General features: G+C 39.2%; 1 protein-coding gene across 1 annotated transcript; it reads left to right on the forward strand.

Moving 5' to 3' along the window:
• The first annotated feature begins 79 nt into the window (after positions 1-79).
• Positions 80-27,874, forward strand: DNAJC25 (DnaJ heat shock protein family (Hsp40) member C25). Its single transcript, XM_081065388.1, has 4 exons — positions 80-510; positions 20,639-20,791; positions 22,403-22,873; positions 26,632-27,874. The coding sequence occupies exons 1-4, from the start codon at positions 178-180 to the stop codon at positions 26,752-26,754; spliced, it is 1,080 nt and encodes a 359-aa protein (XP_080921514.1). The 5' UTR covers positions 80-177; the 3' UTR covers positions 26,755-27,874.
• Positions 27,875-27,953: the final 79 nt, after the last annotated feature.

Genomic DNA, 27,953 nt, shown 5'->3' on the forward strand with positions numbered 1-27,953 from the left:
GTTAAGGCGTCCTCCTCCTTAGCAACGGTCGTGAAGGAAGTGGTTGCTGCAGCCGCGCCCCGTGCGCCTGCGCGAAGGCGCCTCCTGCTGACGTGGCCCCGGGCCCCGCGGCTGAGCCCGGCACGCTGCGGCGTGCGGGTGTGCTGCTGGGGTGGCGGAGCCGCGGCCGAGGCCGGGATGGGGTCGCTGCTCGCTCCGCGCCGGGCAGCGGGGGCTGCGGGCCGGCGCTGGTCTGTGCTGCTGCCGCCCCTGCTGCTGGCGCTGCTGCTGGCGCGGCCCGCGGGGGCCCTGGTGGAGGGGCTCTACTGCGGCGCGCGAGACTGCTACGAGGTGCTGGGCGTGAGCCGCGCGGCCGGCAAGGCAGAGATCGCCCGTGCCTACCGCCAGCTGGCCCGGCGCTACCACCCGGACCGCTACCGTCCGGAGCCCGGAGATGAGGGCCCCGAGCGGACGCCGCAGAGCGCGGAGGAGGCCTTCCTGTTGGTGGCAACCGCTTACGAGACTCTCAAGGTGAGGCCTGGGGGTGCAGGTGTGCACTGAGGACCCGCCGGGGACGCGCATGGCGCCCTCAGCGCCCAAGCCCTCGGAGCGAGGTTCTCTGTGACACCCCGCGCCGGGCACGGCCACCACCACAACCCCGATTAGGAGGATCGCCCTTTCTCACGTAGCTCAGTGTAAGAGCCCACATGGCCCATTGACCAAGATCTGCCCCTGCGGTTTGGGGAGACAGCCAGCCCTTCCTTTTGGTGACAGCCCTTGCTGTGCAAGGCATCACGTGTGTGGGGGCATCTTACGATTTAGTTAAAACGTTTTTAATAATGTGCAGCTCACGTTCGGAAAATGTGGTGGTTATTATTACCAGGATCTGTGATAGAACACAGGAAAGGGCTTCAATATTGAGGTACTGTGACAGCGCCGGTTGTGCATTACAGAAAATTGGTTTCTGGGGATAGTATTAATTGTGACTTCTACCTTGGGTTCGAGGATGTAGAAACACACTAAGAAGCACAACGAACAACCAGTCAGAAGACCGGATGTTTGACTCTTGGCCCTGACATCCCTGTATGACCTTGGATAGTGACTTAATATGTTGGAGTAGCTTTCTTCATATGCAAAATTAAGGCCATGAAACCTCCTCACAGGGTTTTCATGAGGATTAAATAAGTGTGAAAAAAACCCCTATGTAGGACCTCTAAATAGTTGCTTAATGACTTGGGATTCAAGACTAATTTCTAGTAGGAAATTTTTGTGAATATGTGTTGTAGTCATTTGGTAAATGTTTTATTGAGTCCTATGGCGATGGGAAGATTTAGCCTGATTCTGTTTTCTTCTACTGTTGTAAAAATAAAACCATTTAAGAAATCACAAAGTATAAATCATGTTTGATGCAAGTGTTATTGCTTCAAGTACCACTTCAAGCTAATACAACAGCAACTGCAGTTGTTTGGTATTTCTTTCTAGCCTTTCTTTTTTTTTTTTTAGGCCAAGTTTTTCATGTTGCTGTATAGTCTGCTTTTAATGACTACTTTGAGTGGGTGTACTATAATTTAACCATGGATTATTTTTCCAGATTAGCTTTCCAGAGCTGAAAATACTGAGTTAAGGAGTTAAAGGCTCTAAATTCATGCTTCCCAGACCAGTTTGGATAATGTGGGGTTATAAAAGGAGCGTGCCTGGTTCATTAAATTTTCACTAGAATTTGTGGGATTCTAATTTTTATTGACAATTAACTGAGGAATGGGTGGGGGGCACTGAGAAAGTGCTGAGCCTAGACAGCTTGGTTGCCTATTGTTTAGGATAAAGAGTAATTGAGGAAACACTTCAGAAAATTGGGAAAAAACTTCTCCATCCAGCGTAACCCAGCATCTGACGCCCCAATCTGTTTTCCTACAGTGAGTGGAGATAGTGGCCCAAACAGGCAACCGGAAGGCCTGCTTCTGGTCCTCCAAAGCCCTGGTGGCATGTAAGGAAGTGTAGTCGGTGGTCACGTAGGGTAGTCATGCAACCAGAACATCCCCCAGCCAGTAAGCAACAATGAGTGGATAGAACCATAATCGTAGGAGAGATAAGCAGGCCCAGGGAAGGTAGCTAAAGTCACGCATGCACATTAGTTAAAAGAGCTGTCCCATAGATAACTTTTCCTCATTTTCATACTGTGTTTCCCCGAAAATAAGACCTACCCGGATAATCAGCTCTAATGCGTCTTTTGAAGCAAAAATTAATATAAGACCCGGTCTTACATTATATTATATAAGACCAGGTCTTCTAGTATAATAAAACCGAATCTTACATTAATTTTTGCTCCAAAAGATGCATTAGAGCTGATTGTCCGGCTAGGTCTTATATTCAGAGAAATACGGTAGTAAAAAATACCTAGATGGAGATTTAAGATGCTAATGAGACATGTGATGCATGAAGTAGTATATAGGTACACTGCAGATGCGTGGTGTAGGACCCGCCTCAACATACTTTGGGGAGGGCAAAGAGAAAGAGGAAAGAGTGGTCCCCAACCCTAAGAGCCTATAAACCTGCTGTATCTGTAAACCTCAAGAAGCTACGTCCGTTCTCTTTTGGAGTGTGTTCCCTTTGTGCATCAAGCTTTCTCTTTAATAAACCTTTTTTCTCTGCGAAATGTTTTCGCCCACTCTCTTGATTTCTTTCCTGAGAGGGGCAAGGACCCCTACATTGGTAACATCTCTGTTGACTCACATGGGACCCCTTTTCTGGACTTGAGGAGACAACCATGCCGGATGTCTTGCTCTCCGGACTTAGTGAGTCATTTTACCCCAGCCTGTTCGAACTTGATTTCTCCTCCCTTAATTTTTTACATGTCTCCAACTCTTCTTCCTTGCCCTCTTCAGGTGGCCAGATCTTGGTTTTTGTGCTTCGAAGTCCTGGTTCCTCTTCCCTTTTACTCTGACAATCTGGATGTCCTGGTTGACTTCTGAGGCCCTGTTGTTAGGGTGCACCCTCTTTGCCTAGGCAAGAAGAGGTGTCCCTCTCAGAGTCACCCAGGCCTGTTTTCTGTAGCGGCGGGGATCTTCCCATCGCCCCTGGTCTGGTTTTGATCTGGCCATCTATATTCCTCAACTCTTTCATCCCCTCCGTCTGTTAGCTTTCGAGTTGTCTGATTATTTTTCAATGTTACTGACTTCTTTCTGGGGTCGAGATTTTTGCAATCTGTGTATTCGGCTTTCACACCGACACTATGGTCATCTGTGTTACATCCATTATCCCTGGAACTCTGAAGTCCCAATAGAAAGCCTTTCTTGTTGATCCAACTCCCCATTGTGGGTTCTTCCCGTCTTTCCCTTGCCTCGGCAGACATCTTTTGACTTTTCATGACTTTATCAAGGACAACGGTTTCAGGAAACATTTTTGGGGTCCCTGTTGTCACCTCGTCTTTCTCTGTCAAAGTGCTATGGGCCAGTGTCCCTTAGGTGTCCTGCCCCTTTCTGATCTTGCTCTCCACAGATGTCATCTGCCTGTTTGGGAACGAACTCTTCGTGACCAGGGACAACTGAGCTTTGTTGTGCTTTTTAAGTGCTAAGAGTAGGGGAGTCCACCGGTCTCCTGGTCCACTTACAATTGGACACCAACTCTATGTTCAGAAACTTGGCAAAATTAAAAGTCCTATAAGATTTTTCTAACTCTCAGTAACTTTCAAGGTCTTAACAGATAATCAGAAATATAAACACAGCTACTACTGCCTGAGGCTGAAATACTGAAGAAAAAAAGAAGGGGCACTTTCAAAAACAAGTGGCTAATCTCACAAGCCAGACATCCCTCTTTTCCCAGCTTCCTTAGAATCGTCAAAGGCAAATGAAAAATCTTAAGTCCTCTCTCTATAGTTATCGGTAATTCTGTTTATGTGTATGATTTCTGATATTCGTATTTGTCAATGTTTTATATATGATATGGTATTTTTGCCTCCAGATAGTATTACCAGTTTATAATGTTGAATTGGCTTAAAAATATTAAGTGCTTATATAAATAAAAAAATTAATAACAAAAATTGACCCAAGTACTTTTCAGGATCATGTGAGCTCAGAAAATATTTGATACTAAGGCTGGTTCAAGTTTTAAGTTTTGTTTCATCTGATTTTAAAAAATAAGCTCATGTTATACTTGTTACAAAATTTGTCAAAAAAAATATCTTGGGTAATAATTGACTTTGAAATCTCTTATAGTTGTTGTTAAAAAATAATAAGTAGATATAGCTAAAATAAAAGGTTGTTAATAAAACTTTTCATTAATAATTATGTTACATGATATATAGTATATATACATACTTAAACGTGGTTTCCCAAATTCTTTTGGTAACTTGAAACCTTAGAGTTTTGCTAAGTTAAATGATAAAAATTATTGAATATATATTTTTAAAATTTTTTTATTTTGGTTTCAGGTGTACAAAACAATGTAATAGTTAGATATTTACAACCCCCCACCTCCAATCTACTACCCCCCTCTGACATTGAATATAGCTGTTATCTAGATATTTCAAAATAATAAAATGCTGAAATATTAATTTTTAAATAAGGTTGAGTTCATTTTTGGCTTATTGCAGAGAAGCTAAAAGATAAACTAGGATTTGTTGATGAATATATCTTGTACTTTATTAAAAATATGTTTCTAAAAAAATTGTAAATATATTGCCATCAAAAAAGCCTATTCTAAACATTACAAAATGTATTTATAAATTTGCCAATCTGAAAAGTATTAATTATTTTTTAGCAATTAAGGTTTCTAAGAGTTAAAAATTCTAATTAAACAAAAACTCTTAGACACAGACAATAGTTTAATGGTTACCAGAGGGTAAGATGGGAGGAGGGTGGTAAAAGGGATCAAATATGTGGTGATGGAAACAGAACTGACTGGGTGGTGAACACACAATGTGATATATAGATGATGGATTACAGAATTGTACACCTGAATCCTATGTAATTTAACTAACAATTGTCACCCCAGTTAACTTTAACAATAAAAAAAAGAAAGAGAGCCGGTGGCTCAGGCCGTTAGAGCTCTGTATGTTCCTAACTCCAAAGGCTACCGATTTGATTCCCACATGGGCCAGTGAGCTGTCAACCACAATGTTGCCAGTTCAATTCCTGGAGTCCTGCAAGGGATGGTGGGCTCCGCCCCCTGCAACTAAGATTGAACACGGCACCTTGAGCTGAGCTGCCTCTGAGCTCCCGGATGGCTCAGTTGGTTGGAGCGCGTCCTCTCAACCACAAGGTTGCGGGTTCAACTCCCGCAAGGGATGGTGGACTGTGCCCCCTGCAACTAGCAACAGCAACTGGACCTGGAGCTGAGCTGTGCCCTCCACAACTAAGACTGAAAGGACAACAACTTGAATCTGAATGGCACCCTCCACAACTAAAATTGAAAGGACAACAACTTGGGGGAAAAAAAAAAAGTCCTGGAAGTACACATTGTTCCCCAATAAAGTCCTGTTCCCCATCCCCAATAAAATCTTAAAAAAAAAAAAAAAAAGGAAAGAAAGAAAAAGTTCACATGCACTTAAAAAAAAAAAAGTTCTAATTAAGATGGAAAGAACTATATTTTTGGTAATAGAAGGAATAAGATATAGAAATACATTTTTGGAAAAATTTAGAAGGAAAGTGTCCGAAAGTTGGTTATTTCTGACTAAACAGGTAAACTAAAAGGGACTAGGAAAGTCATAGAATGTTCGTGAAGAGAAATCTTGAAAGGGGAAATTTTATACATGGTTAAGCTAAATAAGATTAATTAAGTAAATAAATTTGAATATGAAGAGTAAGCTGGTGCAAAGTTAGTTTTCTTTCTCTGCTAAATAGGACAAAGTTTCTTGGACTGTTGGTCTACTGCTAATATTATGAAAAAGTTTTCTGCCTAAAAAGCAAAGATTTCATCAGAATAATTCTCTGTGTTTTATATTGTCTTAATCAGATCCTTGGTTACTTAAGAAAACTAAATCTCCAGAATAGTAAGAACTAAGTTTTGCTAATAATTATGTAAACTTCTGTATTTATAGTTAAAATTTTCTGTTGTCGCTTTGGGTAAATGAATAATTTAATATTTTCCATAATAGTGATAATGGTCTTTTTGATCAAGTATGTTTGACAAACTTCCCAAGATTCAAAATCTAAAGAAAACCATTTTTTTTGACTTTTGAGATTTTTAAAGAACTTTGGAGTTCTTAAAATTCTTTTCAGAATGATCCCTGAAACACCTCAAAGACTTGTTTTCTTTCTTTATAAAAAAGAAAAATGAGAATACTTAGCCCTGTTTAATATGTTAAATGTCACGGGAAGCGTTGTCAAATAAATGATTATATGTCAGATATTAGATAGACAGGTTATTAATATAAATATTAGAACACTTACAGTTTTTCTCTTGTCTCTGAAAGCTGTGTGTCTTATCACATTCTTGAAATGTAAACACCCAGGAACTAACCAAAATATTGCCCACAGAGACTGAAGAAAAAAGTGGATTTTTTAAAATTCAAACTACTGTATAAGTTTACTTGCCCAAATTGATTTATAAAGGAGCAATATGTTATGTAAAACTACTAAATGGAATGTAAATGGAAATGACTATAAATGGAAAATAAGATATATGTTTTGGTAAAGAAACTTATGAGACATAGAGATACACTTTTGTTAAAAAAAAATTTTTCATATATAGTCAAACATACTAAGATTCGAATGAATAACTGAGTCAGTTACATTATTTATATGAGTATATATGTGTAAACTCTCACTAGATCTTTACCATGTCATTTTTAGGTCTTCTGTCATTTGTAGACAATTATTGTTTTTCTCTGATACTTACATAAAAATGTTTCTACCAAGATGTTTCATCTTCAGAAAAGTTCATGCCCTTCCCCCGTCCCGCAAAAAAAACCAAAAAACACCCTGACACTAACATACAGAACTTCAGGTACTCAACAAATCCATATGCGACTGAATTTAAAGGTATTCACTCTTGGATATTTAATGCCTGGTGATATCAGTCAGCTCCAACAAAAGTACCGAATTTAAAAGAACACTTTTTCCTTGGACAAGTATTGCGATGATCACCACAGCAATGTGAGATGATACAACTTGCCCATATCCTAGCTAAGGAAGATGGCGATTGCTCTATTGTTAATACCTCTTGGGCTTAGATAAAGTACCTCTGGTAAACTAGAGTTGAAATTAGATAAAATCTGGGCACAAGCCAAATGGTGAAGTACAGTGCCCACTGACATCTCATAGTTCTTTAATATCTTCAGCTGACTGCCCTCAAGTATTGCACCTTGGTTCAGATCTGTTCTTTAAATTGGACTTAGCATTTTGTTATTATAAAAATCTTTGCCATTATAAATCTGTTTTGCACAATCCCATGTTATAAAGACACCACTCTAATAACGGTTCCTCAATGTTTTGAGATGATCACTAAGACCTGTTGAGACTTGATATAAAAAACCCTTGAACTGCAGGAGATATTTGCCCTTAAAAAAGCATGACAATAAAGCCTTCCTCTCTTTTGGCACTCTTGTTGCTCAAATGGGGCTTCAGGCTCCTAGAAGACTGCTTTTCCTCCTACGTGGGACATGACGTACCAGGAATGAACCTTCCTGATGACAAGGGACCGACATTAACCTGACATACCCAAAACGATCCATCCTGACAATAAAGGCCCAATGATACCTTTAATAACTGATCGGTGCTGCTCTTTGAAGATTAATCAGTGCTTTCAAGGAAAGATCTTGATCAAAAGGGGGAAAATGTAAACAATAATATAAATAGAGCCACTTTAAAATGGAGCTGAAGCTTCCATGCTAGAGGAACTGCTTTGCACGTCTTATGCCTCAAACCGTAGAGTGTTACAACAGGACAAAAACAAGGGCCCAGACAGCCTTGTTTTGTAAAAAAAAAATAAAAGCACAAAAAACAAAAAAACTGTTTGGAAGGATGAAAATCTGGCTATATATCTTAACCAGCTCTCTAAGGAAGGCCTCTAGAAAATATACTACCATAGACCTAAAGTCTGATGAGGGCCAGGCACTCCTGGCTATACATTTCATAACTCAGGCTGTACCAGATATTCAGAATGGGCTCCAGAAGTTAGAAGCTGGACCCCGGGGCCCACAGGCTGCCTTGGTGTCAGAGGCCGTCCAGGGTTTTAATAGTTGGGACTGGACAGAGGAGGCTAGAAAGGACAACAGAGCAGACAAGAAGGCACAAATTTTGGCTGCCATGTAGGGACCACCTCAGGGTGACCCCAGATAACAGAACTTTCGGGCCAGGAGGGCCCCAACCCCAAGAGATGGTGCCATCAGGACTGGGGCAAAATCAGGGCGTATCCTGCAAAAAGGATGGGCACTAGAAAAATGAGTGTCCATCTGGCCCTGGGAAGTCGGGAAGGGATGGACCTCTTAAGTCTTTCCCCTAGTGGCTAGCTGCTTGGATAAGAGAACCATTTCCTCCAACCGAGGAGGCCCGAGTGCGCCCCCGGCCCCAGTCCTAGAGAGGTCCATCATCATGACAGCGGAGCCTCGCGTCACCCGCGAGGTGGCAGGAAGAAAACTAAATTTTTGTTAGATCCTGTAACCGCCTTCTCTGTTCTGACCCTGCTTATTTGGCTTCTCTCTAACACTGACTGCACGGTGATGGGAATAGACAGGCAGCCTGAGGAGAGACAATTTGCTTTTCCCCTTACTCGTGAGACTGGGTGTAAGAGGACAACTCGTTCCTTCCTGTGTGTTCCTGAATATCTCATCCCTCAAATTGGCTGAGACTTGTCTAAATTGGGAGCCTCTCTAATGGAACACAACCTGTCAGCAGCCCTATGAGACTTAACAACTGGACCTGATAGCCCATGGATGGCCCAGCTGTCCCAGAGCGGTACCGACCACAGCCTCCTAGTCAGGGAGGACCCCAAACTGACTTTGGGGGACAACCTCGTAAAGTCCTTACACCTCATCGGGTCCAGGACATATTGGAAGTAAAAGGACAACACTGGCAAGCTTACGTATTACCAGGCTCTGTTGCTACCTACGCCAGACCTTACCTTAAAGGTAGGTCAAACTTTAAACCCTGCTACTTTGCTTCCTCAGTTACAAGGGAAGGCTTAGAACACACATACGTAAAAACCTTAAAGCAAGTCTATTCCAGCCAAATGGACATACAAGGTATCCTTTGGAAAACCCAGATGAGGAATGGTTCACAGATGGCAGCAATTTTGTAAAAAAATGAAACTCAAAAAAGCAAGATGTTATTGTCAGTCTAAACAGCATAACAAATGCACTTCCTCCAAGCACAAGAAGCCAACCCTTCAGGGCCTTCAAACTTCCTGAGATTCACCAACAATAGACGAGCTATAGATCATCTGCTGGCTGAGGGGGTGGAAGGATCTGCGCTGTCTTTGATAAAGGCTGCTGCCCTTACATCCACAACTCAGGGAGGGTTGAAACGATTGTACAGACCGCCTACAAGCAAGCATCTTGGCTGCCTCGCTGTAACCTAGAGGCGGATCCTAACAGAATTTGGTCGATGACTACGAGTGCCATCCCCAGCCTTGTTTTTACCCATTTTAGGTCCTTTCACAACTATCCTACTACTGCTGTTCTTGGTCCTTGTCTGTTTAAACTTCTTGTTAAGTTTGTGTCTTCTAGGCTTCAACAGTTTCATGAAAAGCTAATGGTCATGAAAAGCTAATGCAAGGATTCCAGCCGACCACCATCACACAGATACCAGGCTCAGCACCAAATCGATCCCTGCATCTGATTATGACTTATTTCCACTCCTCCTGAGTGTAGGGTCCTGATAACATCCCCGTGTCAGCAGGAAGTCATTTCAGAAGAGACCTTCAGGCCCAACCCCCTTAAAATTAAAGAGGATAAAATCTCTCTAGGGAATGTAGTCGGTGGTCATGTAGGGTGGTCACGCAGCCAGAACCCGCAGCTGGGGAAAACCTTGAGCCACAGGTCCCGGCCAGAAAGCAAAATGAGTGGACAGAACCATAATCGCAGGAGAGAGAAGCAGGCACAGGGAAAGTTCCTAAAGTCGCGCATGCACATTAAAAGAGCTGTCCCATAGATAAGTTTTCCTCATTTTCAGAGTAAAAAACACTCCTCTAGGTGGAGATTTAAGATGCTAATGAGACATGCGATGCATGAAGTACTATGTAGGTACACAGCACAGGTGCAGTGTAGGACCCGCTTCAACATACTGTGGGGAGGGCAAAGAGAAAGAGGAAGGAGTGGCCCCCAACCCCAAGAGCCTATAAACCCGCTGTACCTGTAAAGCCAGGTACATGTACCTCAGGAAGCCATGTACCTCAGGAAGCCACATCCATTCTCTTTTGGAGTGTGCTTCCTTGGTGCATCAAGCTTTCTCTTTAATAAACCTTTTCTCTCTGCGAAACTGTTTTCGCCCACTCATTTGATTTCTATCCTGAGAGGGGCAAGGGGCCCTGTGCTGGTGACAAGCACTGGGCACATGGAGAACTTCCAGAAGCGAGGGCAGCAGAAGCACTAGCTCCTGTACCTTCTGTGGTTTGAGATGGGCAGGTTTAGCGTGAGAATGGTGAGCATGTTCGTAAAACAAGTGCCAACAAATACAGACAGCAGAGACATTCTTGCTGGGAGGAACGTCAAAACTGTTCCTGCCGTTTTCTTGAAGAGACACATTTCAGAGGTTGATCTGGTGGGGTCTGTAATAGTTGCCTCTAAAGGTTTCTACCCCTAACGTTTAGCAGTGATTTGTCAGCTAATAAAAAGCGTAATAAAATAATTTGTCTACTCAAGAACACGGAAGTTTGGGGTGGTAAAAAGTGGTATGTCTTGGAAGTAACACTTGAGTCCCACAAGAGGTTTGTTGTAGCTACAAGTGCCTCCAAACAGGAAACCAATTGGAGTTGTGCTGCTGGGGGAGGGAGTGTGGCCCTGTTGCTTAGTGTCCCTGCCCCATCAGCATTACTGCAAGACAGTGGGAATTACCTGGGAGAGAAAGCGATGGCTAGGGATAGCGTGAACCCTAGAAAATCCGACTCAGTTGAGCTCTATGAAAACTCCCATTTTAAATGTATAGAAATAAACGTGGGTTCCACTTCCAATTGAAACACTTCAGGCAACTTTTTAAAAAAACTTCATTGCAGACGCCCTCTCCTGGAATTTAGGAAAGATGCCCTCTCCTTGCTGTGTGTGGAAGACGTTATTAAACACAAACAGTGTGACCTGGTTTTATTTCTGTCATAATGGGAAGTTGTGAGAAAGTTGCCAGAGAACATCATTTCTGGGTAGTGCAAACGCTCATGAACTGGGGTCATTCATTTGGGATGGCCTCAGCCTTCTGAAGTCCCCCTTTGAGGCAATGAGGATATAATGATATATATAATCTTGATATAATGATACAATGAGGATATAATGATTTTGCTTGGATTATACCTGCAGGTTGGAAAGAGCTTGTGAGGAGAAGCCCCTGTAGCTTTTGCTAAGAGCAGGTCAGGGAGAATATGGGAGAAGCTGATGAGTCAATGGCTCTGGGATAAAGACGAGGTGCAGAAATCTATCTAGAATTCCACGTATCATCTTCCGAAGGCAGCCACTGCAGACCTGGGGTCACATTTCATTTCTGTTTGCTATTTTGATTATATTCTGTGTCTTTCTCCATAGAGAATAACAGTAAAACCTGTGAGAGGGGTCCTTATCTACAGAACCAGCTTAAAAGAAGGGGGGTAGTTGGGAAGACTGTCTTTCACAGCCATCTTTAGTTAGTGCTGGCAGATGGAGGAAAAGGCTGATTGTGTATTTGCTTTGTAGAATGCACAGGTAGATTCCATTTCTGCAACACTATCTAACAGAAATGGTTTCCTTCTTGAAATCTGAAATAATTTAGTTGTAAATTTATTGGAGCCAGGAGCCTTTATTTCCCCCATAAATTTTTTTATAACCTGAATTTCTCTTATTATTGGTCTGTTCGAGTCTCTTAATAATTTTAATATATATGACATAAGAAGCTGTATTATATGCTCATAACCTTGCAGTGGTGTTCCACCAAAACTTCTAATAACCAAGAATCTCTGAATGTTGATAATATGTATATCATCAAAATGGGAATATATTTGTGTACGATTTAGTGGATTTATGCATCTGAGGTTGTCTTGGTCAAATAAATTCCTCTTTGAGATTTTTTTTTATATGGTGGTTGAAAAATAAGTACACTAATGTGATTTAAATACATTTGGTAAGACAGGAGATATTATCACATGTGGTCATTGTTATTTTGGCAACAAAGTCTCAAATAATCTAAAATTCCAGATCTCAGCAGGACTTCAAACCATCATGATTTCACACACTGCTTTATATTTGCTTCACGGGTGAAGACAATGAAATAGTATTTAGTGTATTTGACTATTGGGGATTCATGGACTTCATGGACTTTGGAAGTTAAGTAAATGGACTCTCACTTGCTGTGTCAACATTGGGTCTGTTTATGTGGATATAGCACTTATCACACTGCACTGTAAATACTGAGTAGCCCTCCCCTCTCCACTAAACCACACTCCGCAGGTTTTTGTATGTATATCCGTGGCGCCTAGCACTCTGTCTGGCACATCAGATAATGAATGTTTGTGAAGTGAAAACTCGTATCTGGAGATAGATTCAGATAGAATGGAAATCGAATTCTGGGGTTGTGCATATCTGGGGTATTGACATTGTAAGTGAAGCCTACTTTGGTATTTTATCCCAAATTAATTGTGGTTTTTAAAGAGTGGTACGGCTCAAGTAGATTGGATGGGTATTAATAAAAATTCCTGCATGAGAGAAAAATCATAAATTTAAGGAGAAATTGTGGTCTGAGGGGTTTTAAGTGAGACCATTAATCACTTTTGAATATAGATAAAAATTGGATAAAATAGATAAAATTAGAAGGATAGCATGAAAATAAACAGATGAGGGAATATGTGGAAAAGCTGCACTTAGAAAAACTATGGTTGGTAGAAATTGGGGAAATAGTGTTTGACTGCATTTTGCAAGACCACTGGAGAAGAACATAGAAAAGGTTTAGGAAGTATTACTGGCATGAAGGTTACCTGGTCAGGGACATGTAGAGATAGCCTTCTACTACTCCAGCCTTGCCTTAGCACGCAAGTCACAAGAATACTTCAGTTTCTTTTTATCAGTCTGATTGATGAGGCAGGGCTTTGGCACTTAGGGAGATGGCAAAATGGCGGATCCTGAACTCTGCCCTTTCATGTTACTGTTTGTTGTTCTTCCTTCATAATTTTCTCACGCACCCCTTTATCTAACTGTACTGACATAGGTGCTAGGGAAGGAGACCATAACGGTGGAAAGGACGCAGTTCCTGCCCTTAAGCTTTTAATATAACAGGGACAGATAATTAGTGATTGGTTATTTAAGTCACATGATAAAAATGTGTAAATTATATAGCAGCAATGAGAGGGCACAATTATTTCTTCTTGGGGATTGGAGAAGAATGTGCTCTTTGAACAGTCACTAAGGTTGATGGTGAAGGGACATTTCTGGCAAAGGGAAAAGTTGGTCAACAAAAACATGGAGTCATGAGTGTGCTTGGCTTGTTCCAGGAATGAGAGGTATTGTAGGAATATTTTCTCCACCAAGGATCACTTTTATTATGTGTCTCCGAGGGACTCTGTTCTGAGGGGAAAAAATTAACTGCACTTATTAGTATAACTATGTTTCTTTCCCAGCATCGATGCAGATTTTAATCTGTTGTTCATAATAATTGGGTATTCATAAAAATAATAGAGGTGATGTAAATTTCTATAACAGTTGTGATGCTGATAAACAGCCAAATTAAGTAAACTTGATATCAGATATCAGTGGGGAAGGTGACATGTTTGACAGTGATTTCTCCCCTGGGCCCACAAGAGGAGTGTGGTACCTTATGTATCACATTTACAATTTCTGCTCTGAACTCCTGAGTGTTTTTTTTTTTAATTGATCCCTTAATTTCAGCTGTTATTCCTACTATGGCCAAGATTGATTAGACAGACGTGTTTAAGTCTAGTGCTGATTACTCAACACATGATATCAACAGCCAATCACAGCTTTTGATTAATACAGAAACGCCTGAGCTGATAGACTTCTAGCCAGAAACTAAGCACTTGACATTTTAATTTAGCTTGTACAGATTTATCATGGGCCAGCGGAACGTTCTGAGATATTCACAGCACAAAGACCCTACTGCATTTTTTCAAGGACCTTAGGGGATCTCCTGCTTCTAGGTGAGAGGCCTGTCTGGCGCATTGTAGGGAGAATGTTTCCGGAGACTGGAACATAGTTCGGTATCACGTGATGAACAGCCCTGTCAGCTGCGTTCAGGAATTTGAACTTTACGTGTTGAATAGTGACCAGAGGTTTCCAAGTGGAGAAATAACACAATCTGATGTTTGTTTCAGAAACAAAATTCTGGGAACAATATTGAGGCTGGTTAGGGAAGGCAGGAAGATAATTGGTGACTGAACCAATTTTATTTCCATCATCTGGAATCTCATCATTCCTCTTTGGTAATTTAAGAATCTCTTAGTTGGTTCATTTCAAATTCCTTTCACTTAATATTATTTCTGTTAAAGCTGTGGTCACAACTTTCTTCTTTCTTCGCTGTTGACTCTCTTTACTTCCTCATCTTTCTTTCATTCAAGCCTCCATAGACGGACATGTACCTCAGCACAGGGACTGCTCTTAAGGTGAAGAGTGACGCTCTAAGCATCAGATCCCAGGGCTGTTCTTCATTTCTGTTTCCTGGAACTATTTGTGGCATTTGATGTTGTTGACCATGTAGTTCTTGAAATGTTCTCCCTGTTGACTCCCTCGATGTAATTCTTTCCCGTTTCTATCTTTCTAGCCATTCCTTCTCAATCTTTATAGTCTTTTCCTCTGCCTACACCTTAAACATTTCTTTTCCTTACATAGTTCTGTCTTTTGGGTACTTTTTTCTTTTTATTTTCTAAGCTCTTCCTGAGGAAACTCAACTAAATCCTTGACAACTCTAAAATCTGTGTGTTTTCTAGGTTCATATTTTCAATTGTCTCTCATCTGTAGCACAGGTACCCCCAAATTAAACATGTCTGAAATGAGTTTTGTTATCTTTGTTAAAGCAGAAACTTTGAAAGAGGATATAATCGTGACTCTCATACAAATACAAAATGAACGTGTATCAGAAATTTTATTTAACTCAATTAATGAGGGAACCATTAAGATTTAATTAAAACTGATTCAAAAGAGAAAAAAGTGCCACACATTTATAGTCAGACAAAGAGTGCTGACCTGACTAAAACTGGCCAATATCAATTGCGTTACACCAGCCACCATTTCTCTTTATGCACAATAATTATTTGCATGACTTCCAGTTTTCTACAAGCTCCTTCTGTCTCTACAAAGTTATAACAGACTTTTCAAAGACAGGCGCCTCTTTCCTACAGGAATAGATAATCCCTGGAGGCTCCAGCGATGGAAAAGATATCCAGTAATTGTTTTTTTCTCCTCGTTTCACAATCTTCCACAACTTCCCGTACATCTTCTCCAAACTTGTTGTCTTGGTCCTCTGTTCTTTATCTTAGAATCACATGGTCCACACAGTAACTATAATTAAAAACAACACTATCATGCTCAACATGATTGATTCTTGTACTTCTTTAATCAGTAAGTCCTATTTATTCTACTTCTTAAGTCTCTAAAATCTGTTTCTCCCTCATTCCATTCCTTACAATGCTATCAGTTATCTTTCACAAACATATACTTCTACTCAAAGCTATTAGTCTCATACTTTAAAACATTTCATTTTTGAATAGCACAGACAGTGACACCTTAACCCTTTAGTGTGGTACGTAAGATCCTCTGTTCTCATCCAAACCTACCTTGCTGACCACACTTACTACCCTTTTCCCTAAATTTCCCCAGGACTCAAGCTTCACTGAATCCATTATGTTCAAGGATTCTTCTGTACCTTAACACTTGCTGTTTCCTTTGCCTGGAACAGTTTCAGCATCTCTACTTGCTTTTCAAAATCCAGCACTCATTTCATCTCTTCTGTCAATCCCAGGACCAGTGATCTCAGGCAGAGCGAGGCAGTCCTTTATTCCTTAGCACATCAAATTGTGCTTTTCTTGCTTGCTAGATTCTTCTAGATGGGAGAGTTCTTAAGGCCTTATCTTATTTGTCTATCCTTTTGAGTTCAACACGAGGCTTACTGCCCTGCATAATTATTCACTGAATTGAAAATAATGAAGGTTTTTAAAAGCTCAGGTAACCAAGTTGATGGTGATATTATACTATTAACTGAAACATAGAGGAACAGATTTGGGTTTTGAGCATGTTGAATTTGAGATTTTTGTAACATTTAGGAAATGTTCAGGAGATATTTGAAAATAGGAGGACACAGGAAAAAACAGGTCTAAAAAACATGTCACTAGTACATATGTGATACTACAAATCATAGAAGTTGTTGAGATCTCATGTAGACAAGAGAAGACATATGAGAAGATAGTTGCAGGGAACAAAAGCAGTGAAACTGATAGCAGTTACTTTTCTTCCTCTTTAGTAGGATGTAATGGCCTGGAAAGAAATTTAGGGGAGCAGATGCTATTTTTTTTTAAAGGATCATTTGTATGTGTGTATTTCTTTAAAAAATAGGCTTAATACATATTTTTAACGATGAAAAAAATCTGACCATGTTTTTATATAGTATTGTTTCCTGGCCTTTACCATCCTAAAATGGTTTCTACTATCTGTGTAAAAGAAAAATTTTAATGTAAAACTGGCTGCAATATCAAATTACTGTAATTTATGTTAATTGAGATTAAACAATTCATATTTCTTTCAAGGGCAAGAATGTAATATATTTTTGCCTCTGGGGAGGGGGGAGTGATCATTTTCCTAAGAGAAGGAAGGATTCAGTGCTTGCTTTGCTTGTGGGTTTCCTCTTGTTCACTTTTGATCTAGATATTGGTGGTTATGTTCCAGTCCTCCTGCATATGCCCAAGAGGATTGGGAGTGGCGTGGACACCAGCAGAAGCACCATTTTGTCCTGTAGAGATTAGAAACAAGGAGCTTATTGCCCTGCTTATCGAGGCTCAGGACAGAGAGGAGGAAGAAACAAGTATAAAGGTTTTGGTTTTGGAAAGAAGTTGGAATCTTCCTGACCCTGGGACCTTAAGATCCACAAAATTGCTGAGAGAAAAAGTACTACCTTATTGAAAGGTAAGATATTAAACTGTTTTAAGGTGTAAGCTATATAAGCCACAGTAGCATACTTTTCATAAGCTTTGAAATCAAGCGATCATTTCTGCTAAGCTGAAAGTGTTTGTGACATAATCACCCAGCCAGCCTTCCCGGTGAGACGGAGACCTGTGTGGCTGGAGAGATGGTTAGAGTAAGGGAGAGCCTTGACAAAATATCACTCGTTTTTGAAATAATATTTACTGAATGCCAGGCATTGTGCTAGGCGTTGGATATACAGAGATGAATGAGTCACCCTATTTATCTTCTAGAAGTTCTCATTAAAGGAAAAGAAAAAACACCTGGTGATTACAATGTGATAAGTGCTATAATAAACAGGTAATATGTGTAATAAGGGTGGTCAAACTCTATCTGAAGCAGTAACATTTGTGTCCTAAAGGATTAATAGGAGCTCATGAAATTGGAAGAAGGGGATGGCATTTGAGTTAGAAAGAATCCTGTGTTCAAAGACAGGTACGAGAGGGCATGCGGTATTAGAAGATGACACTGGATGCCAGAAAGTATCTGACTTTGCTGTAGACAAAACGGGGAGAGGGATGACATGTTGCGAGGTAAGATAGGGCCAGTAATGGAGGCCTTGTTGGTTGCCAAGGAAGTTTTCACTTATCTTGTTGGCCCTGGGGAAGCACTGGAGATTAAAAAGAAAAAAGTTGTGGGACTGCCTTACTTCCAAGATGGATAGGAGAAAAACATAAATACATGGTGCTTAAGTATGTATCTGTAGCTTTCTAATTGGGTTCCAGGCTCTGCCTTTTCTTTTTTTGCTAATATTCCTGGTATCCTTGTGTTCTTACTGGGTTGATGCTAAACTTTGTAGGTTATTAACGAGTAGGATTTTGACTTAGACTGTTGAGAGCTCCTAACTCTTCAATTTGTGCCAACCTTCAACACCTTCTAAAGTGTATTTTGCATGCCTGAGCCTAAAATCATTTTCTTCATTTTGGAGGGAAAGCTATACACCCGAGTAAGGATTCTGGCTGATTAAATGCTATAAAAAGGGGGTGGCCAACCTTCTGGTCTTTAATCATGACCAAACGAGGTCATAAATTTATGGGGACCCCAAGGAAAAGAAAACCATCCTAAGAGAAGGCAGACTTGACCCTGAAGCCTTTCGCAGGAATTAGGTAGTTTGAGGACTCACTAGTGGGCTCTGATTACACTCTGCAGACACTGATTGCAGTAGAGAGGCCAGATACAAGGTATAGCTTTTGGAGTTGCTGGTTGCTGAGCATTAGTTGTCCTGTTAGAGGAACTCAGGACTTGATGAAGTCACAAATCTAGGGACCAGTGAGAAGACGGTGACCCTGGGGGAAGACCTGGGTGAAATGGTTGAGAAGGGATATCTGCATTCTGTGTTCTGTGACCTTCACTAAGGTAAGAGAACAAAGAAGGCAGGACTGACGCTCAGAGATCCTGCTCTGTGCTTCAACCAGGAGTAGAGTCAGGCTGGGGAAAGGGTTCTGAATAGACAGCGATGCTGGAGGAATCTGATCTCAGTGTGGCAGGCAGTTTCAAAACTACCTGGAATCCAGTTGGAGCGAGGAGAAGAGTAATGTTTGAAGAGATACATTTTAAAATGTATCTGCCAAGATTGAGAGGCTGAGTTAAAAGTCAAGATTTCAGGCCCAAAGCAGAGTGTTTCTATAAAATTAACCCCCAAAGCAAAACCTGGAGGGGAAATGGAAAAATTCTCAAAGGACATTTTGAAGTATTCAAAATGAGGTACATCAAGAAACATGGGCTTTAGTGTTCAGAGCTATCATGACCTATCAAGTTTTACCCTCTTTAGGTTAGAAGCTCTAGAATATGATAATACCTTATAGAAGGAATAATAGATTGACAGGTTAGGTGTGTGGCAATTGCCAAAAGAACATCTTTTTTGACAGAAATGAACATAAAAGGAGTGGATTTAAAAATTCTGAGCTCAGCTCTTGTATAACAGACAGTCCTCATAGTGCCATAGAATGGACTTTAAATATATTTATATCTAACTATACTAGATAATAGTTTATCTAGTTTCAAATTCTAGTCAGAGGTAACAATATTTTGAATGTAATGAAAGTAAGAGAATTGTCACTGAGAATGCGCTCATTCAAATCCAGAATTCTTAATAGGAAATACATAATGGTTTAGTGGGGAAGATTTCTGTCATTAACAAACTTCTTAGTTTAAATCTGTGGAACTGCATATTGGAGGACTCAGAAGGAGGCCCTGCGCAGACCCCAGAACCTCTGTCTATGGTAGCAGAGCACTAAGTGTAGATTTTGAAAAGCCTTTGGCTGAGAATCTGCACCTTTATGGATGATGAATAATTCACCTAAAAAAAGAAATCCTCTAAGTGAAAAAAGATTTTTATTTCCATAATGGTTTCTGTATACTCACTATAGAGAGTCAAGAATTTGTTGTGGTTTTAATCTTTTAACATTTTATGGACACAAAACAAAATAGGTTTCCTGTGTGATGAAAAGCAAACCATCACCCAGTTTAGTAGTTCTTCAACCTGTGTAGCTCAATAAAAGACTGGCATTTGTCCTGGTTAGAAATTGATTACAGTTAGAGAAGGTTTTAAGAAATGTTTTATATGTGACTATTCAGAGCAGCATTTCAGAATGCTGTAATTTTTTCAACATGTTTGTGATGGAGATTTATATGTTACCTTATTTATGAACTGGGCTGTGACAATGTGTTATAATAGTAAAGTACTATGTATTTTGTAACGTTTTTGTGTAATGTATGTCATTGGACTTTCAAAACAACTCTGTAAAATGAATAGAGCAGGCATTATTCCTGTATTTTACAAACGAAGGTGGGGCTCAGAGAGCCTAAAATTTTCACTCAAAGTCGCAAAACTACACTGATTGCCTCGATGTTTCTTTGAGCGTAATTCAGTTTTGTAGGCACAGACTGGCTTCGTCTGCTTTTTGTTGTCTTAATCATTGCTTTCAAGAGAAAACCTTCTACATAAGGCTGGAAAATGATTGTGAATATGTACACTAGAGATAAACATTTTTTCCTATCAACAGTTACGAAGAGTAGGTGTCAACATGCTCTTCAGTGATAAGAACTTGATGACATCCTTACCAGCACAACACTGGCTAAAAAGGCATCATTAATTGTTATTAAAGTGTTTTTAATTTTTCCAGGAGGACTAACAATACTCAAGAATTTAGGGAGATATTTTTATTATGCTTTATAGCTAACATGAAAGTTCTGGAAACAAGTTTACGTGTGCCTTTGCAGAGTGATGGGAAATGTTTTGGTTTTGACGGTTTTAGTTCTTTTACTCAGATTCACCTTACATAATTATAAAATTCTAGATTTGATTTCATATAAACCAAGGCGATTTTATGAAATGTCTATGAAATTGGCTATCTTGTTATCTTACAGGATGAAGAAACACGAAAAGATTATGACTACATGCTGGACCACCCAGAAGAATACTACAGCCATTATTATCACTACTACAGCAGGCGCTTAGCCCCGAAAGTGGATGTTAGAATCGTGATTTTGGTCAGCGTGTGTGCTGTTTCACTGTTTCAGGTGTGTACTGATGGATATGCCTGTCCACGTGTGTGTGCTTGAGTGCACATTGCCTGGTGCTAGTCATTAAAACTGAACTAGAAGTACCTTTTTTTAAAATTTTACTTCCAGTTGACATTAATTTTTTTCACATTAGAAAAATATTCCTTTATTCAACTAATTGATAAAATTGGAAACTTTATCAGTGGGAATTCCAAGAAATTGATGATGAACGTCGTTATGTAACTACCAGAAATGTTGTTTTCTCATTGCCTCCTTTAGAATATGTATTTTCTGTATAACAGCCAGAGTGAATGTCAACCTGATCATTTACTTTTGTAGAACTTTTCAATAATTTCCCATTAAACGTGGGAAAAATCTGAACTTCTTAATATGACCTAACAAATCTTGACACATATCCACCTAATGCTAGTTGTGCCTGCTGTCACTATAACAACCAAAGATATCCCTACATTTACACATGCCTGCTCAGGGTGCTTTTGCTTGGGTTGAACCCTACTGAAATGGATTAAAAGGGCGACAACTTTTTATGTTGTTTTAAAATATCACAAAAATTTAACTTCAGCCTGAAATGAGTTTTTCCTACTATTATTCTTAGATTAACCACACCGATCATGTACTCCTTTAGAGGAAAAGAATGTATCAAGTGACTAGAATGAAGCAATTTGCTAGTTTGAAATTGCTTCTCCAGTTTAATTTCCAGAAATGAGATTCAATTTATATGACAAGAAGAATTTCTACTGAAAACTAAGGTTGTATATTTTTAATGTATTAGCTTATGTAGAAGTACTATCCTTTCAAAGGGGAGAGCAGGGACAATTTTACTTTCCTGATAACATAATATCCTAGTAACTTTTTTGATAACATAATATCCTAGTAACTTTTTTTTTTTTGGCTATTTCTAATAGATTGCTACTATAAAATTTCAGGATATTATTGGTGTAATTGCTATATCTGTTCCGTAAAACAGTAAATGAAATGTGTGGAAATGTGAGGAATAGGTCTTTTTCTGACATTAAAACTCTTGGTGGTTGAATATATTTATGGAATAAGTTAGATGTTTTCCTGTCCAAATAAGTAAAGAGTTCAAACGTTTAAATCTTTCAGTTCAGAATATGATGAGCATTAACTGTGGTATATGTAGATGGTTTAGGAAGGAGATAGGAATGAATATAGTTGCCTGAGTCTATATCCTGTGATTTCTTAAAACAAGTTCCTTACCAGCTAAGTTTTACCACTTAACTCTTCCTCCAGTAAGTAGACTGGAGAGACAGAGAGAGAGAAAGAGAGAGAGAGAATTTCTTAATGGTGATCTAGGGAGGAGCCAAATGATAACGATATGAAATCACAGGTGTATGATTCCATCAGTCTGTCCTCTGATCTTGGGTATCTCCTATCTGACTTAATGGCTTGTTGGCCCAGCTCAGGGCTTACGTTACTCATGCAGCTTTGTTCATAGGGGCATTATTCAATTGCATCTTTTACTTAGAGAGTAAGATGATTCAGGTTCCGGTTTTAATCAGAATGGATTCCTAGGGGGTGTGGGGGGGTGGTCACTAAGATGAATTTTGGTAATAAAAATGACTCATTTTTCTTTGTTAAATATTGTAGTTTTTCAGCTGGTGGAATAGCTATGACAAGGCCATCAACTACCTGGCCACAGTGCCCAAGTACCGCATCCAAGCCATGGAGATTGCCAAGCAGCAGGGGCTGCTCAGAAAAGCCAAAGAGAAGGGCAGAAACAAAAAGTCCAAAGAGGAAATTCGTGATGAGGAGGAGAACATTATAAAGAACATTATAAAAAGTAAAGTAGATATAAAGGGAGGCTACCAGAAACCCCAGATCCGTGATCTTCTCCTGTTTCAAATTCTCTTAGCTCCTTTTCACCTGTGTTCATATATAGTGTGGTATTGCCGGTGGATCTATAATTTTAATATCAAAGGCAAAGAATATGGAGAAGAAGAAAGACTATATATCATACGTAAGTCTATGAAGATGTCAAAGTCTCAGTTTGATAGTCTAGAAGATCATCAGAAAGAAACTTTTCTTAAACGGGAGCTCTGGATAAAGGAGAATTATGAGGTGAGTAATTATCTGCTGCAACTTTGATGTCGTCTTCCTTACCAAGGGAAAATTAAGTGTATGACAAGGGATCACAGAAGTACGTCAAATTTCTGAAATCTAAGAGGTAAATAATGAATAAAGATCTTTTATTGAAAGTATGACTGTATTTGGTAGTGGGACAGTGGGTTTTTAATCTGTAATTTGTCTTTTTAAAGATGAGCCTCAAATACTTTGACTGATATGGAACATTTTAAGAATGGCCTAATATGTTTTTTTAAACTGCAGTAGAATGATAATGTATGTTTGCAAGGGAGTCACAACAACTTTCTGTTAATTGTACTAACTAAAATTTGGCCTTCCCCAAATTTCCTTCCACTCATGTGAACTAGCCACAGAGATTAAATAAACAAAACAGAGAAAGAGAAGGAATAAGAGCTGGAAATTTTGTTGAAATAATTTCATTGCAAAATAAAATGACTCTTCCTCATAATAACTAATGTGTATGAAATGTTACTTTTATCTTATTTTTAAATTAAGTTGACTTACTGTAATGCCTCTAAACTTTTAATAAATACTATATTCTATAGTTGTCAGCTATAACAATTACTTTGAGGTGATCAGCTGCCTAGCTAATGGCCCTTAAAGGAGCTAGTAATCTCACCATAACAGCTTAGGTTTAGAGTAAAATTAATTAGTTAATATATTAAATGTAAAAACAAAGAACAGTGAAACCTTGAGAAATCTGAGATATATCAGATGTGATAAAAAAATACGGTCACTGTTTAAATTTAAAAAAATTACAGTGAAAGACATTACCATCAATCCCTCTCAAAATACTCCTCCCTCATTTTGAACACACTTATCCCATTGTTCTTGACACTTTCTGAAGCAGTTCTGGAAGTCCTCTTTTGTGAGTGTCTTTAATTGTGCGATCGTAGCTGCCTTGATATCCTAAATTGATTCAAAATGTTTACCTTTCTTGGTCATTTTAACTTTGGGGAAGAGCCAGAAGTCACACGGTGCCAGATGGGTGAATAAGGTGGATGAAGACACACCATAATGTTTTTATTTGACAGAAATTGCTGTATATCAGAAGTGATGTGTGACACGGAGCCTTTCCATTGTGATCACAAAATACGGTGAATCCTGCTGCCAAGTGCCATCCAGCAGAAAGGCAGGGATCTTCAATATGGGAAGTGTCACGTCGAACCTTAGTAACAGTGTGTGACAAATTTCAACTTATTCAGTGCAGTCAGTCAGGTGTGAGCTACAGTTGAGAGAAGGTGTGTTTTAAAGTATGCTGTAAATCATCCTCCATCAAGACAACACTCCATGTCCCACATCGCTTCTGGTACGGCAATTTCTGGTAAATAAAAACATTACGGTGTGTCCTCATGCACCTTATTCACTGGATCTGGCACCATGCGACTTCTGGCTCTTCCTCAAAGTCAAAATGACCATGAAAGGAAATCATTTTGAATTGATTCAGGACATCAAGGCAGCCATGACAGTGCAACTAAAGACACCCATGAAAGAGGACTTCCAGAACTGCTTCAGAAAGTGGCAAGAACAATGGGATAAGTGTGTTTGAAATGAGGGGAGTATTTTGAGGGGGATTAATGGCAATGTGTCTTTTACTGTAATAATTTTTTAAAATTTAAACATTCACTGTATTGATTGATCGCACCTGGTATTTTTTTTTAGTTTCATAGACATTCCTTTTTCATATGTAGTATCATAAATAGATTTTACTAAAAGTAGTTTCCATCTGAATTATATTTAAGTAAATTACTATGAATTGCCAGAATGTTTTGGCAAGTAATTATATTCAGCCTGCTTATAAATAACATAAAAATAGAAGGTAACATACTGTTTTGCTCCTAAATCATTTGAAAAGTTTTCTTTTTTAAGTAGGTTAAGCAGCCTAATCCACAAAACTCTGTCATCTTGTTCTTCTTATTTTTTAATTAGTTTCAGGTGTACAAAACAATGTAATAGACATTTATCATTTATATCCTTCACACAGTGAAAACCTCCCTCCTCCCTGACATCGCATACAGCCATTACATTTCTACTGTCTCTATTCCTAATGCTGTGCTCCACTTCTTGTAACTATATACATATATAAAATTGTAGTTGAGATTCATTATTGTTCAGCTTCAGCTTCAGGTGTACAGTGCAGTGATCAGGCATCTACACCATCACTGAGGTGGTCTCCCTAATGAGACAAGTGTCCATTGGATACTCTACAAAATCTTTACAACATTATTGATTACATTCCCCAAATTGACTTTCATATCCCCTTGGCCATCTTGTGGTTACCAATTGTGCTTTCTAATCCCCTCACCTTCCCTCTTATCCCTACCTCCCCACCCCTATCTAGCAACCCTCAGTTTTTCCTCTATGTCTCTAAGTCTATTTCTGATTGGTTCATTCATTTATTCTTTTCTTTAGATTCCACATATAAGTGAGATCATGCGGTATTTGTCTTTCTCTGTCTGACTTATTTCACTTAGCATAATGTTCTCTAGGTCCATCCATATCGTTGCAAATGGTAAGATTTCATTCTTCTTTATGGCTCCTTTGTATAAATGTACCGCAGCTTCTTAATCCAGTCATCGACCGATGGGCATTTCGGTTATTTCCATGTCTTGGCTATTGTGTATAGTGCTGCAATAAACATAGGGGTGCATAAATTTTTTTCACATTAGACACAAAACTCTTTCATAGAATACTATTCTGGGCTGAATTGTATGTTATTAAATGAGGTTAACTGAGTGATTAGTTCCTGAAATTTAGAAGTAAAAACATTTCTTTCTAAAATTTGATGTAACTGAAACTGGTTATGAAACTTGTCTATTAACTTCAGTCTGACATCCACTATAAGTTACAGAAATGCAGCTCTTCTTTGTTCTTAACGTGTGTGGTTTCTTTAACCTTCTTTGGGAACTTTAATAAAATATTTTGAAAAACCATTAATTGTGTTTGAAAATAAAAGTAGATGTATAATAAGTTCAATTTGGAGACATATGTATACCTAATGTCATTTTGTTCCTTGGTGAGGATCAACAAGTACTGAATGTCAGAGGTGAAATTTCTGTAGAGTACCATGTTGAAAAAATAAAGTGTGTTCTTGGGCCGGCCGGTGGCTCAGGTGGTTGGAGTGCCGTGCTCTTGACGCCGAGGTCGGCAGCGATTGTGAGCGGCCGTGGGCTGCTCTGTGCTGCCGTGGGCTGCAGTGGGTTACGTGTGCTGCCATGAGTGGCCAATGGGCAGCATGAGCAGCCGTGGGCTACCACGTGCTGCCATGAGCGGCCAGTGGCCAGCGTGAGTGGCCGGTGGCCAGCGTGAGCGGCTGGCATCTGGCGAGAGCTGCCGTGAGCTCCTGTGAGCAGCTGACCAACGACTGCGACTGACTTCCTCATTCAGGTGGAGCACAAGGCTCATCATCCCAGCACGGGCCAGGGAGCTGTGTCCTACACAACTAGACTGAGAAACAACAACGGCTGGAAGGGAGTGGGGGGGCGGGAGGAGCAGGCAGAAGAAGGGGGGAGAAATGACTCATCCTTGTACAAATTGTTCTTTTTTGAACACTGAATGTTAAAGTGCTGAATTGCTTAGTATTTTTAGGTGCATGGTCTTCAGAAGACAAACCAATACATTCATTGGAAACTTTTACCTTAACTTATATTTGAGAAATGTAAATATGCCATAAAGCTAATGACAAATGTTTCCCTTTGGATTATAAAGTCAATTGGTGTTATTTATACTTATAGGTCTACAAACAAGAACAAGAAGAAGAACTAAAGAAAAAATTGGCCAATGACCCTAGATGGAAGAGATACAGGAGGTGGATGAAGAATGAAGGGCCCAGACGGTTAACATTTGTGGATGACTAAAGATTGCTGGAATGCTACTATGCCAAACCTTAATAGTGATATTATTTTCATAACTGAGTTATTTTAGAAATGTTATCAGCTGTTCCTCAGCGGTCACTAAAATTCCTCAAGTATTTGATTAAACGGAATAAGGAAGAAATCTAAACTTTACCTTAAAACTTTATACATAAGACATTTATGATTGTTCAATTTTTATAATCTATTTGTGGATTTTGTTAAAAGATTTGACATGAAGATTTATTAGTTGCCATTTAAAAATTTTATATGTTTAGTTAAAAGATTTGACATGAAAATTTATTAGATGCCATTTAAAATTTTTATGTGTTAAGTGTTTATTCTTCAGGTGTTTCCTTATTCTTTGTTATAGTGCTACATTTTTCTGCTTTCCTGGCCTCTAATATTTTCACAAAACATAAAAAATTATAACAGCATTGAATTACATTATTCTGAGTGTCTTTCTAGACACGGACTTCTTCAGCAAAATGATTTCAACTGTCATGTCATCTTCATCATAGTCATTCTAGGATTGAAATATGTCCAAAACATCTCTCTAGGAGAGTCTTCTGCTAGAATGTCTGTGTGTCCCTCTCCCCAGTCATAATATTCTTAATAAGATCAGAAACTCTCCAGGAGAGTGAATCTACCTCATGTCCTTGTAGGATGAACTTGATTACAGTCATTATAGGACTATATAACTATTTTCAAACATTTTTCCAGAAGAGACTTTGTAAAAGGTCTTTTGTGTCACAGTATTCCTTCCCCCACAACTTCAATTTAAAAAAAAAAAAAAAAACACAAAAAAAGATGGAGCAGAAATAGTGTACTGGAAAATTGTTCGTATATTATGATGTTCATGAATGGCGAAAAATCCATTGTACATGAGTTCATTTACATGCATTTAAAGCAGAAAGAAGAGGTGCCTGGCTGTGTGTTGTTCTTTCAAACAATGCAATATAAATGTTTTATACGTGTGAAAGTGAAAGTAATTCACATATAATTTGACTGAAGAAAATATGATACTGCACCAAAGTATCGATACACATTCATGGTAGTGAATCAATACTCCTGTTAAAAGTTTATCCCATTGCTTCATATTAATAAAATGGTTGCAATATATCACAAGTTTGTTGGTATGACATTTTAAATCAAAGAGTAACATATTGCTTTTATATTATGTAATTTAAAAAGACTAGTATAGA

The sequence above is a fragment of the Rhinolophus hipposideros genome (genome assembly GCF_964194185.1).
Source record: "Rhinolophus hipposideros genome assembly, chromosome: 11".
NCBI classification, from domain to species: Eukaryota; Metazoa; Chordata; class Mammalia; order Chiroptera; family Rhinolophidae; genus Rhinolophus; species Rhinolophus hipposideros.